Here is a 12,491-nt window from a genome sequence, read left to right as displayed (position 1 = left end):
ATAGAGGGGCTGTGTGGGGATAGATAGATAGATAGATGGGGTGGATGGGGATAGATAGATAGATAGATGGGGTGGCTGGGGATAGATAGATAGAGGGGGTGGATGGGGATAGATAGATAGATAGATAGATAGATAGATAGATAGATAGATAGATAGATAGATAGATAGATAGATAGATAGATGTGTCCGGAGATGGATGGATATGATTTATTCCCCAGCAATGCTCTGTTCAGGATCCGGTCCCTGCTCCCTGCCCTCGCTGTGACAATTGGCCGGCAGATAATTCTCCCGCACTGCGGGGTTACCCTGGGCCGGGGCTCAAGGCACAAAGGGCATTAGGCGTCTACGGGGCTTTTCTCCCAGGGATTAGGAGAGGATTATCCAGATGAGCCGCCCACTGCCCCTGGCCCCGGCTCCTGTGAGCAGCCAAAGGGCGACGGATCACACACGCTCCGCACAAAGGACAGTGAGAGCCCAGCCTGCCCCACTCTGCTTCCACCCCCCACTTGTGTGTCCATCTCCCCACAACCACCTCTGTGTCCATTCCCCCTCCTCCACCACCCTTCCTCACTGGCTCTCTCAGGAGCAGGCCCTGAGTGCCAGAGCCAAAATACCTTGGCAAGTCCGGGCGACCGAGCCACTGGGCATGGTCAGGCTTTCTTTGGGGCTTTCTTTGGAGTGGTTAGAATTGCCGGGCATGGCGGGGTCTGATTGCTGTCCCTGGGTAGGAGTTGGAGTCACTCGAGGGTTTTATGGCATATATCACTGGGTATTAATCAGCATCAATTGGTATCTGTGGACATCACTGGGTGTTGTTGGGTATCAGGAGATATCACCGGCTAGCACTGCATATTGTTTGGGTATCAATGAGTATTGTTGGGTATCACTAGTTATCATGGTATTGTTGGGTTTCAATGCGTATCAATCGATATCACTGGGTATTGTTGGTTTCAGTGTGTATTGCTGGGTATCACTGGATATCACTGGATATTGGGGTTCAGTGGCTATTGTAGGGTATCACTGGGTATCACTGGATATTGGGGTTCAATGGCTATTGTAGGGTATCACTGGATATCACTGGATATTGGGGTTCAGTGGCTATTGTTGGGTATCACTGGATATCACTGGATATTGGGGTTCAGTGGCTATTGTTGGGTATCACTGGATATTGGGGTTCAGTGGCTATTGGGTATCACTGGATATCACTGGATATTGGGGTTCAGTGGCTATTGTTGGGTATCACTGGATATTGGGGTTCAGTGGCTATTGGGTATCACTGGATATCACTGGATATTGGGGTTCAGTGGCTATTTTAGGGTATCACTGGGTATCACTGGATATTGGGGTTCAATGGTTATTGTAGGGTATCACTGGATATTGGGGTTCAGTGGCTATTGTTGGGTATCACTGGATATCACTGGATATTGGGGTTCAGTGGCTATTGTTGGGTATCACTGGATATTGGGGTTCAGTGGCTAGTGTTGGGTATCACTGGATATTGGGGTTCAGTGGCTATTGGGTATCACTGGATATCACTGGATATTGGGGTTCAGTGGCTATTGTTGGGTATCACTGGATATCACTGGATATTGGGGTTCAGTGGCTATTGTTGGGTATCACTGGGTATTGTTGTTGTCAGTGGATATTGCTGGTTGTCACTGGATATTGTTGGGTTTCAGTGGGTATTGCTGGCAGAGTTGGATATTGGTGGGTATCACTGGATATTGGTAGGCACTCTTTGGTATCACTAGGCATCTTCAGTATTGGTGGGCATTGGTGAGCACTGGGCATGATGGGCACTACTGCGTATTGGTGGGTAAGTTTCACTGGGTATTGGAGTGCACTATTGGTCATCGATGAGTAACGTTGGGTATTGGTGAGTATCATTGGTTATTGGTAGGCACTGTTGGGCATCATTTGGGATCACTGAGTTTTGATGGGTATTGCTAAGTATTGGTGAGCATCAATGGGTATTGATGGACATTGGCATTATTTGGTAATGTTGGGTGTTGATAAGTTTAATTGAATGTGGGTGAGTGTTGGTATCATTGGGGAATGTTTGACATCAATGGATAATGTTGCATATTGGGTCTCATTGGATATTGGTGGGCACTGTTGGGCATCATTGGGTATTGGTGGATATTGGTATCAGCATCAATGGCTAATGTTGGGTATCATTCCGTATTGGTGGGTATCATTGAGTATTGTAAGGTATTGGTATCATTGTCTATTGCTGAGTATCATTGGGTATTCTTGGGTATTGGTATGGTCTAATGCTGAGTATCACTGAGTATGGCTGGGTGTAGGTATCATTGGCTAATGGTGAATATTGCTGAGTATCGTTGAGTATTATTGGGGATTGGGGATTGGCTGAGTATTGTTGAATAACATTGAGTATTGCTGGGTATTGGTATCATTGGCTAATGTCGATTATCATTGAGTATCATTGGGTAATGGTGAGGTTTGGTATCATTGGCTAATGTTGAGTATCATTACATATTGTTGGGTATTGCTATAACTGACTAATGTTGACATCGTTGAGTATCATTGGGGAATGGTGAGGATTGGTATTGACTAATGAGTATTCTTGAATATCATTGGGTATTGTTGGGTATTGGTATCATTCACTAATGGGTATTGTTGAATATCTTGGGTATTGGTATAATTGACTGATGCATATTGTTGAATATCATTGGGTATTGGTATCACTGATTAATGGGTATTGTTGAATATCAGTGGGGATTGGTATCATTGGCTAATGTTGAGCATCGTTGTGTATCATTGGCTGATGAGCATCACTGGCTATTGTTGGGGATAGGGGAGTATTCTGCCCCTTCCTGACCTCTGACCTCCCCCTGCAGTGCTGCATGCCCAGCTGCTGGCCATGGTGGAGTCGGGCGAGTGGTGGCACTTCACGACCTCAGTGCTGGCGGTCTATCGGCAGCGCCAGGTGCCCATCCGTCGGGGCGAGCAACCGCTCTGGGTGCCCCGGCAGGACCTGGCCTGCGGCTGCCTGCGCCTCCAGATTGGCAAGGCCTACCTGGTGATCGGGAACGACGCGGAGTCGCCCGACCCGGCGCGCCTGGTGCTGGACAGGAACAGCCTGGCGCTGCCCTGGCGCGATGTCTGGGCCCACAAGCTCCGTCGCTTCCAGCAGCAGAACCGACGGGGCAACTGCCGGAGCCCCTGAAACCCAAGGAGGCGGGATGGAAATGCCAGGGACCCCAAGGCCAGGGGAGGGGGCGCGCTAGGCACCCCAAGACCCGGGGCAGGGTCTGTAACGCCTGGAGGTGCTCCTGCAGGGGCTGAGATCCCCCATTGGCCCCTGAAACTGGGCCCATAACCCCTCCTCAATCCCCTAGACTCCCCCATATTCACACCCTACCCCCCACGCAGGGCCCAATCCTACCTCCCCTCATCCAGCCCTGCAGGGGAGCCCATCCCCACCCAGCTTCCCGCTGCCCCCTCAACCCACATTTTTGTAATCAGGTTGGGGGGGAAGGGGAGGAAATACCAAAGATGACCTTTGACCTACGGCCTGCTCTGCTCTTGCACTTGTAAAAAAGATAAATGGAATAAAACGAGAAATTATTTTACTCACCGGAGAGTCTGTTTATTGGGAAGGGAGCGGGGTCCTGGTTACAGTGTGGGACGGAGGGACAGGGAATGGGGCCCGGGGCCTCTCCCCTCTAGGGGGCGCCAGCTCCCATCTGGCCCCAGGGCAGGGACTGGCTGGCTAAGGGGGGCGGGGAATGGGGCCCGGGGCCTTTGATGTGCAGGTTCCCAGCTGCCCCTGTCAGCAGTGGGGGGAGGTGGGGGGGGACACATCCTGCCTGAACCCAGCCCTGGTGCCATTGACCAGAACCAATCGATGGGCGCGGGCGTGAAATCGGCATCTGTGCCAGAGGGTCCTGTTACTGTGGGGGGGAGGGGGCGGCGCACGTCCACCCCCCCATTACAGCCTCCCCCCCGCCACTTCACACCTTCCTGCCCCTTCACTCCACCTGCCAGCCCCACTCTGCCCCTGGCTGCGTGGGGCCCTTCACCCATCTAATCCCCCAGGCCCCTGTCCCCAGAGCCCTGAGCACCCCAGCTCCAAAGGGACCCCCCAGGACCCAAAGCCTCTTCCCCCCCTCCCCGAACACCAGAGATAGGCACTCACAGCCCCATCTGGCCAGCTGGCTGGGACTGTCTGGCCCGCTGTGTCTGCTGCACACATGCGCCTCCAACCCCTCTACCTGTCTGTCCCTCCATCCCCCTCACCTCCCATCTACCCATCCCTCCATCCCCCTCACCCGTCTATCCATCCATCCCCCTCACCTCCCATCTATCCATCCATCTCCCCTCACCTCCCATCTACCCATCCCTCCATCCCCCTCACCCGTCTATCCATCCATCCCCCTCACCTCCCATCTATCCATCCATCCCCCCACACCTCCCATCTACCTATCCCTCCATCCCCCTCACCCCGTCTATCCATCCATCCCCCCACACCTCCCATCTACCCATCCCTCCATCCCCCTCACCTCCCATCTACCTATCGCTCCATCCCCCTCACCCCGTCTATCCTTCCAGCCCCCCCACACCTCCCATCTACCCATCCCTCCATCCCCTCACGTCCCATCTATCCCTCCATCCCCCCTCACCTCCCATCTACCTATCCCTCCATCCCCCTCACCCCGTCTATCCATCCATCCCCCCACACCTCCCATCTACCCATCCCTCCATCCCCCTCACCTCCCATCTACCTATCGCTCCATCCCCCTCACCCCGTCTATCCTTCCAGCCCCCCCACACCTCCCATCTACCCATCCCTCCATCCCCCTCACGTCCCATCTATCCCTCCATCCCCCCTCACCTCCCATCTACCCATCCCTCCATCCCACTCACCTCCCATCTATCCATCCATCCCCCCTCACCTCCCATCTACCCATCCCTCCATCCCCCTCACCCCGTCTATCCATCCATCCCCCCCACACCTCCCATCTACCCATCCCTCCATCCTCCTCACCTCCCATCTACCTATCGCTCCATCCCCCTCACCCCGTCTATCCTTCCAGCCCCCCCACACCTCCCATCTACCCATCCCTCCATCCCCCACACCTCCCATCTACCCATCCCTCCCCCTCACCTCCCATCTATCCATCCATCCCCCCCCACACCTCCCATCTACCCATCCCTCCCCCTCATCTCCCACCTATCCCTCCATCCCCCTCACGCCGTCTATCCATCCATCCCCCCCACCTCCTGTCTATCCATCCCTCCCACTACACCTCCCATCTACCAATACTTTCATCCCCCTCACCCGTCTATGCATCCAACCCCCCTCAACTCCCATCTACCCATCCCTCCATCCCCCTCACCCCTGTCTATCCATCCATCCCCCTCCCATCTACCCATCCCTCCATCCCCCTCACCTCCCATCTACCCATCCCTCCATCCCCCTCACCTCCCATCTATCCATCCCTCCATCCCCCTCACCTCCCATCTACCCATCCCTCCATCCCCCTCACCCATCTGTCTATCCATACATCCCCCCTCACGCCTCCGTCTATCCAGCCCCCTCACCCATCCATCCCTCCATCCACCCCATCTATATCTATCCCCATCCACCCTATCTATCCCTATACAGTCTCTCTCTCTCTCTCTCTTCCCATATACACTGCCCTATCTTCATCCATGTTTTTTGGGGGCAGGATACCGGGGTAGATGGGCCCAGGGCGCTGATCTGGGGGGCAGGCAGGGGGCGGGATACTGGGGTAGATGGGCCCAGGGCGCTGATCTGGGGGGCAGGCAGGGGGTGGGATACCGGGGTAGATGGGCCCAGGGCGCTGATCTGGGGGTTAGGCAGGGGGTGGGATACCGGGGTAGAGGGGCCGGGGGGGCTGATCCGGGGGGAGGCAGGAGGTGGGATACCGGGGTAGATGGGCCCAGGACACTGATCCGGGGGGCAGGCAGGGGGCAGGATACTGGGGTAGATGGGCACAGGGTGCTGATCCGGGGTTTAGGCAGGGGGTGGGATACCGGGGTAGATGGGCCGGGGGAAGGCAGGAGGCGGGATACCGGGGTAGATGGGCCCAGGGCACTGATCCGGGGGGCAGGCAGGGGGCGGGATACCGGGGTAGAGGGGCCGGCGGGGCTGATCCGGGGGGAGGCAGGAGGCGGGATACCGGGGTAGGCTGGCCCCAGAGGCTGATCCAGGGGCAGGGAGGGAGGAAAGACATTGGGTTTGTCACCCCCAGCTAATCCCCCCCCACAACCCCTTACAGAGCTGGGAGGGGGAGGGGTGTGGGCAGGTGCTGGGGGCTGAGGCAGGTGGGGAGGGGGAGGCAGGAGTCGGGGGAGGGGCTAAGTGGGATGCTCTGTGGGTACCTAGGGGGCGCCATGGGGCTGGGGGAGAGGTGCCGCTGGCAAGGCCTGGCACAGACCCTCTGTATGGGGCACAGCGCCCCCGAGGGGCCTCAGAGCCAGCCCCACCCCACACTCCAGCCCCCTAAGCGGGGCCCATCGCCAGGCACAGCCTCCCCCCCCCCCGCCCCCATTTCTGGAGCCGCTTCGCCCCCTAGTGGCCGGATCCCCGCACAGCAGCCGCACGCTCTGGTGCTGGGTTATTTGCTAGTGACCGGTCAATGCAACGCAGGCCCGTGTCCTGGGACTGATCGACGGGGGATGGATCCTGCATCTCCCCATCTGCGGTCATGTCCTAATGATCATCCGGCCTCTCCATGGCCTGACACCGCCCCGGCATTTTGTGCCACTCTGGCCCCTTCACTCACCCCGGATCCCCGGCCCTGGCCCCGCTCAGCACCTCTCCGGCAGCGCAACAGGGGAAACGCCCGAAAATAAACCCTGCTGTGACCTGGGGGCGGGGGGGGTTCAGCAAGAAGCCCAGCGCTGCCGAGGGGCTGGAAATGCCCGGCTGGCCCGTGCGGCAGAACAGCCCCGGCTGGGGGACACCCACCGATTTCCAGTCGGGTCGGTGCCGGGAGCGCGCAGGGAGCTCGCCCGGGACCGGACCAGCTGCGAAGTACCAGGGCCCCGGTCTCCTTCCCATCGCCTGAGCGCTGGTCAGCCGGCAGGGGGCAGGACACAAACACACCCCAGCAGGGGGCAGGACACACACACACACCCCAGCAGGGGGCAGGGCGCACACACACACACCAGCAGGGGGCAGGACACACACACACACCCCAGCAGGGGGCTGGAGACACACACACACACACCCCAGCAGCGGGCAGGGCGCACACACACACCCCAGCAGGGGGCAGGGCGCACACACACACCCCAGCAGGGGGCTGGAGACACACACACACACACCCCAGCAGCGGGCAGGGCGCACACACACACCCCAGCAGGGGGCAGGGCGCACACACACACACCAGCAGGGAGCAGGACACACACACACACACCCCAGCAGGGGGCAGGACACACACACACACACACCCCAGCAGGGGGTGGACCGACACATACGCGCGGGCTCCCGGGGGTGGGTGGGAGGCACCAGCTGTTCTCACCGGGCAGCCCCCCGCGGGATCCCCCCGCTCACGTCACTGCCCAGCGCGGGGGCCGGCTCCGGCTGGAGCTGGGGAAGGGGTGCGGTGGGGGAGGGGATCCCCCCAGCAGTGACCCGGATTCACACAAAGCCCCATTGTGCGGGGGTGGCAGCGGAACCCACGTGGGCCCTGTGGGGCGGGGCCGTGGGAACGGGACACAGACAGAGCCTGGAAAGACCCCGGCCGGAGGGTGAGGGGCGCAGCCCCCTAGCCCCGCCGGTGCCCCTCACTCCCGACCTGCAGCCCCTGCTAGTCCGCCCCCCCCCCCAGCCCCGCCGGTGCCCCTCACTCCTGACCTGCAGCCCCTGCCAGCCCTGCCCCCCCCAGCCCCGCCGGTGCCCCTCACTCCCGACCTGCAGCCCCTGCCAGCCCTGCCCCCCCCCCAGCCCCGCCGGTGCCCCTCACTCCCGACCTGCAGCCCCTGCTAGCCCGCCCCCCCCCCCCCCAGCCCCGCCAGTGCCCCTCACTCCTCCCTAACTTCAACTCTCCAAGTCCGGACTGCCTTCCTGCCCCCCCCCCTACACTGCCCGAGTGGGTCCCTAGGGGGCGATTCCTGCCCAGGGTGGTGGTTGGGAATTGGGGGGCTGGAGGGGGAGGGGCTCAGAGGTGGGGATGGCGACACAGCGGGGGGATTAATGGGGAGGGGGGATGCAATAACACAGGGCTGGTGCTGCCCATTGCTGAGGGTCCCCCTGTGTCCCCCCCCAGCCCCCCAGCTCCATGGCTGACCCCGGCCCGCGCTCGCTGCTATACGAGGGGATCATGCTTCCGGCCCTGGTGCACAGCCCGGAGAGCGTGCGGTACGCCCAGCTCGGCTTCCAGGTGCGAGACAGAGACGTCTTCAGTATCACCTACCCCAAATCGGGTGAGAGACCCCCCCAACCCCCCTCTGCACTCCCATATCCTCCTTACCTGCCCTGCACCCCCTACATGCCCAATACCTCCCCTTTACCCCCTATATCCCCTGCCAGTCCCTGAGCCCCACCCCAAATCACATGAGAGCCCCCCTCTGCCCGCCATACCTCCCCTGCACCCCCACACCTACCCCCAAACTGTGTGAGGTCTCCTCAGACCTTCCCCTGGATACCACCACTGCACTCCACACCTATCCCAAAGCAGATGAGACCCCCCCAATTCCTGGGATCCTCCTATTCCTCCCCATCCCCTGGTGCCCCCCACACCCCTTCCCCCATCTCTCCCCCCCCATGCCTCCACGTACCTCCGTCCCATCCCTAGCTCCTGCTACTAACCCCCCTCCCAAGTCTGCAGGACCCCCCTCCACCCGTGGCCCCTGGGATCCCCCACAGCCTCCCCCAGGATCCCCACTGCACCCCCCAAACCCCAACTTCTGCACCCCCCTAAATGCCACTTACCTCCTCTGAACCCTGGCACAGCCTTTGAGCACCCGGCCATCTCCCCTACCCCCTGGGTCTCCCCACCTCCCCTACCCCCTAACTCCCCCTCCACCCCTCTGACCCCCAGCATCCTAGCTTCCTACCCCATCCCCCTGAGCCCTGGGGGTCCCCCCTTTGTACCCCAGTCCCCCCCATGCTTCCCCCACACCTGGGGACCCCCTACCACCACCCCCTGGCACCCCCTCCCCCAATATCTACCCAGCCTCCCATCTCCATCATTCTCCCTCCTCCCCCAGGCACCACCTGGATGCAGGAGCTGCTGACCCTCATCCACAGCGATGGGGACCCCCAGCTGGCGCGGTCGGTGCCCTCCTGGGAGCGGGTGCCCTGGCTGGAGCAGACCACGGCAGCTGGGTTCCTGGAGAAGCGGCCCTGTCCTCGGCTCATCTCTTCCCACCTGCCCTGCGGCCTCTTCCCCACCTCCTTCCACGGCTCCAACGCCAAGGTGAGGGGCTGCGGGTCGGGAGTGAGGGGCACCAGCAGAGCTGGGCAGGAACAGGGCTGGGTTAGCAGGGGGCTGCAGATCGGGAGTGAGGGGCACCGGCAGAGTTGGGGGGGATCCCAGGGCTGGGCTAGCAGGGGCTGCGGGTCAGGAGTGAGGGGCACCGTCTCAGTCCCTGTCCCTGTCCCAGGTGATCTATACTGTGAGGAACCCCAAGGACGTCTGCGTCTCTCTCTATTATTACTCTAAAATGGCCTCGTTCCTGGAGTTCCAGGAGGATTTTGGGGAATTTGTGGAGCTCTTCAGTGCAGGCAAAGGTACCAGGCAGCGCGGTGCAGTGGTTAGAGCAGGGGGTGCTGGGAGCCAGGACTCTTGGGTTCTCTCCTGGCTCCAGGAGGGGAGTGGGGTCTAGTGGGTAGAGATGGGGGGCGGGCAGGACTCCGGGCTGGGGAGCTGCATGTGCCCAGGCTGTTATACCAAAGGGTCTTCAAGCCCAGCCTCTGGGTCCCTCTGTCGTTTCATGCATGAGTTGGCATTTTACCCTCGCTCCCTAACCCCACCTTGCTTCCAGTGCTGTTCGGCTCCTGGTTCCAGCACGTCAAGGGCTGGCTGGGCCTTAGGGACCGGCTCAACTTCCTCCTCCTGACCTACGAGGAAATGCATCAGGTGAGAGACTAGCACCAGAGGGAGGCGGGGCCAGGGAAATACACCCCCCCCCCCAGGTCACACCCCTGGACTCATCCACCCTGGTATCTAGCCTCCTCCCTGCCCCCCCGCCGCACTGGATCAGACCCCTGGGCCCATCCACCCCACTCCCTGCCCCCTGGGTCAGAGCCCCAGCCGGGCCCATCTACCCCGGTATCCCGCCCCCTCCCTGCCCCTAGATCAGCCCCCTCGGGCCCATCTACCCCAGTGTCCCGCCCCCTCCCTGCCCCCAGATCAGCCCCCAGGGCCCATATACCCCGGTGTCCCGCCCCCTCCCTGCCCCCAGATCAGCCCCCCGGGCCCATCTACCCCGGTGTCCCGCCCTGTGCCAGGACCTGCGGGGCAGCGTGGAGCGGATCTGCCAGTTCCTGGGCAAGCCGCTGGACGCGCGGGCGCTGGACGGGGTGGTGGAGAACGCCTCCTTCCAGGCCATGAAGCAGAACAAGATGTGCAACTACAGCCTGGTGCCGGAGAACATCATGGACCAACGGATCAGCCCCTTCCTGAGAAAAGGTGGGAGAGGGGCGGTGCCCCTGCCGGGCAGCAGGGGGCACTGTGGGGGGGGCTCCCAGCTACCCCAGCCTGGCCTCTCCCAGCAGGGGGCGCTGTGGAGGACTCCCTGACCCCCACCATTCTCTGCTTCCCACAGGGGTCCCTGGCGACTGGAAGGGGCACTTCACGGTGGCGCAGAACCAGGCGTTTGACCGGCTCTACCGGGAGCAAATGCAGGATGTGGGCGTCCGATTCCCCTGGGACGAGGCCTGAGGGGTCGCCGCCCCCCTCCACCGGACAGCTACAGTCTGTAGGGACCCCTAGATCCGTGTGTGTGGGCACTTGAAGAGTCTGCAGAGCCGGGGCTAGAACCCAGGAGTCCTGGCTCTCCCCCCCAACCCCTGCCCTGCTCTAACCACTAGACCCCACCCCCTCTCCCAGAGCGGGGGATAGAACCCAGGAGTCCTGGATTCTGTTCCTGGCCTCTGTCACTTTACAGCCATTTGGGATCATCAGCGTGCGTGCCTCAGTTTCCCTCTCTGTGGGATGGGGCCGAACCCCCCTTCCCGGGCCCCGGATTAATCCTGTAGCGTGTCACTAACAAATAACCCAGCACCAGAGTGTGCGGCTGCTGTGTGGGGAACCAGCCACCAGGGGGCGAAGCAGCTCCAGAAATGGAGGTGGGGGGCAGGCTTTGCCTGGCGTTGGGCCCCGCTTAGGGTGGGGGGGCTGCCTCTGTGCCCCATACAGAGGGTCTGTGCCATGCCTTGCCAGGGGCACCCCTCCCCCAGCCCCATGGCGCCCCCCAGGTACCCACAGAGCATGCCACTCAGCCTCCCCTCCAACTCCTGCCTCCTCCATCCGGGATCAGAGCCCTGCCCCCTTCCCACCTGCCTCAGCCCCCAGCGCCTGCCCACACCCCTCCCCCTCCCAGCTCTGTAAGGGGTTAGGGGGTAGCTGGGTCTCGGGGTGACAAACCCAACGTCCTTCCATCTCCGGCAGGGGCTGCAGCCTGGAGTCCCCTTCCCCCATCACTGCCCCCGGATCAGCCCCCTGGGCCCATCTACCCCAGTATCCCGCCAACTGCCTACCCCCCGGATCAGCCCCCTGGGCCCATCTATCCCGGTATCCCGCCTCCTGCCTATCCCCCGGATCAGCCCCCTGGGCCCATCTACCCCGGCATCCCGCCCCCTCCCTGTCCCCCGGATCAGCCCCCCCTGCCCATCTACCCCGATACCCCACTGTGACCCTTTCAGGGTTCTCCAGGGGTACAGGGTGAATCAGCAGCGCCAGGCCACCTTGTCTGTGCTCACCAGGGGAAACGCCCAAACCTCCCGGCTGGTAGCTACACAAGCACCCCACTCCAGGCCCCACCAGCCTGTCCCAGCAGGGGACGCTGTGGTTTGCCTACGCCAGCCCTTAGGATCCTGGAGCGGGTCCTTGGGGCAGAGCTAACTTGAGGCTAAATCTATGGAGATAGTTACCCGCCCCCAAACCGCCCCCAGGTCTGCTCTGTGCCTGGGGCACCGGCCCCTCCAGCCTGTCTGTGCCCAGCCCCTCGACTGCTGGGGGCCCTCTGTGCACTCAGATGGGCTGCCTCCGTGGGAGCCAGGCCCCCCTCTTAACCGCCGTCCCCTCAGTCCAGCCCTCTGCTGATCACCCGGCCTGGGGTCTTGTCTGCAGCAAAACCAAGAGTCAAACAGAAGCAAGTGTAAGGCTTGGAAGCAGATACAAGAAAAATATAAACCATGGGGTAGGGTCTGCGCTTATTCCTAGTTAATAAGCAGGGTAGGTAGGGTCTGCGCTTATTCCCAGTTAATAAGCAGGGTAGGGCCCACACTTGTTCCCAGTTAAACTGGCTAGAACCCATAGTGATTACCAGTT

At 61.1% G+C, this 12,491-nt stretch overlaps 2 protein-coding genes across 2 annotated transcripts in view; both read left to right on the top strand.

Moving 5' to 3' along the window:
- Positions 1-3,190, top strand: part of LOC135893215 (netrin-1-like) — a 12,676-nt gene extending 9,486 nt beyond the window's left edge. Inside the window, exon 6 of the mRNA XM_065421015.1 lies at positions 2,862-3,190. Within this exon, the coding sequence (XP_065277087.1) occupies positions 2,862-3,190 (329 nt within the window). The remainder of the gene's footprint in view (positions 1-2,861) is intronic.
- A 5,083-nt stretch (positions 3,191-8,273) lies between these two features.
- On the top strand, positions 8,274-10,880 carry LOC135893154 (sulfotransferase 2B1-like). Its single transcript, XM_065420948.1, has 6 exons — positions 8,274-8,418; positions 9,205-9,413; positions 9,601-9,727; positions 9,982-10,076; positions 10,448-10,628; positions 10,765-10,880. The coding sequence occupies exons 1-6, from the start codon at positions 8,274-8,276 to the stop codon at positions 10,878-10,880; spliced, it is 873 nt and encodes a 290-aa protein (XP_065277020.1).
- The last annotated feature ends 1,611 nt before the right edge of the window (positions 10,881-12,491 follow it).

The sequence above is a fragment of the Emys orbicularis genome, chromosome 21 (assembly GCF_028017835.1).
Source record: "Emys orbicularis isolate rEmyOrb1 chromosome 21, rEmyOrb1.hap1, whole genome shotgun sequence".
NCBI classification, from domain to species: domain Eukaryota; kingdom Metazoa; phylum Chordata; order Testudines; family Emydidae; genus Emys; species Emys orbicularis.
Note: the sequence above shows the minus strand (reverse complement) of the source record. Positions and strands in the feature narration are given on the sequence as shown.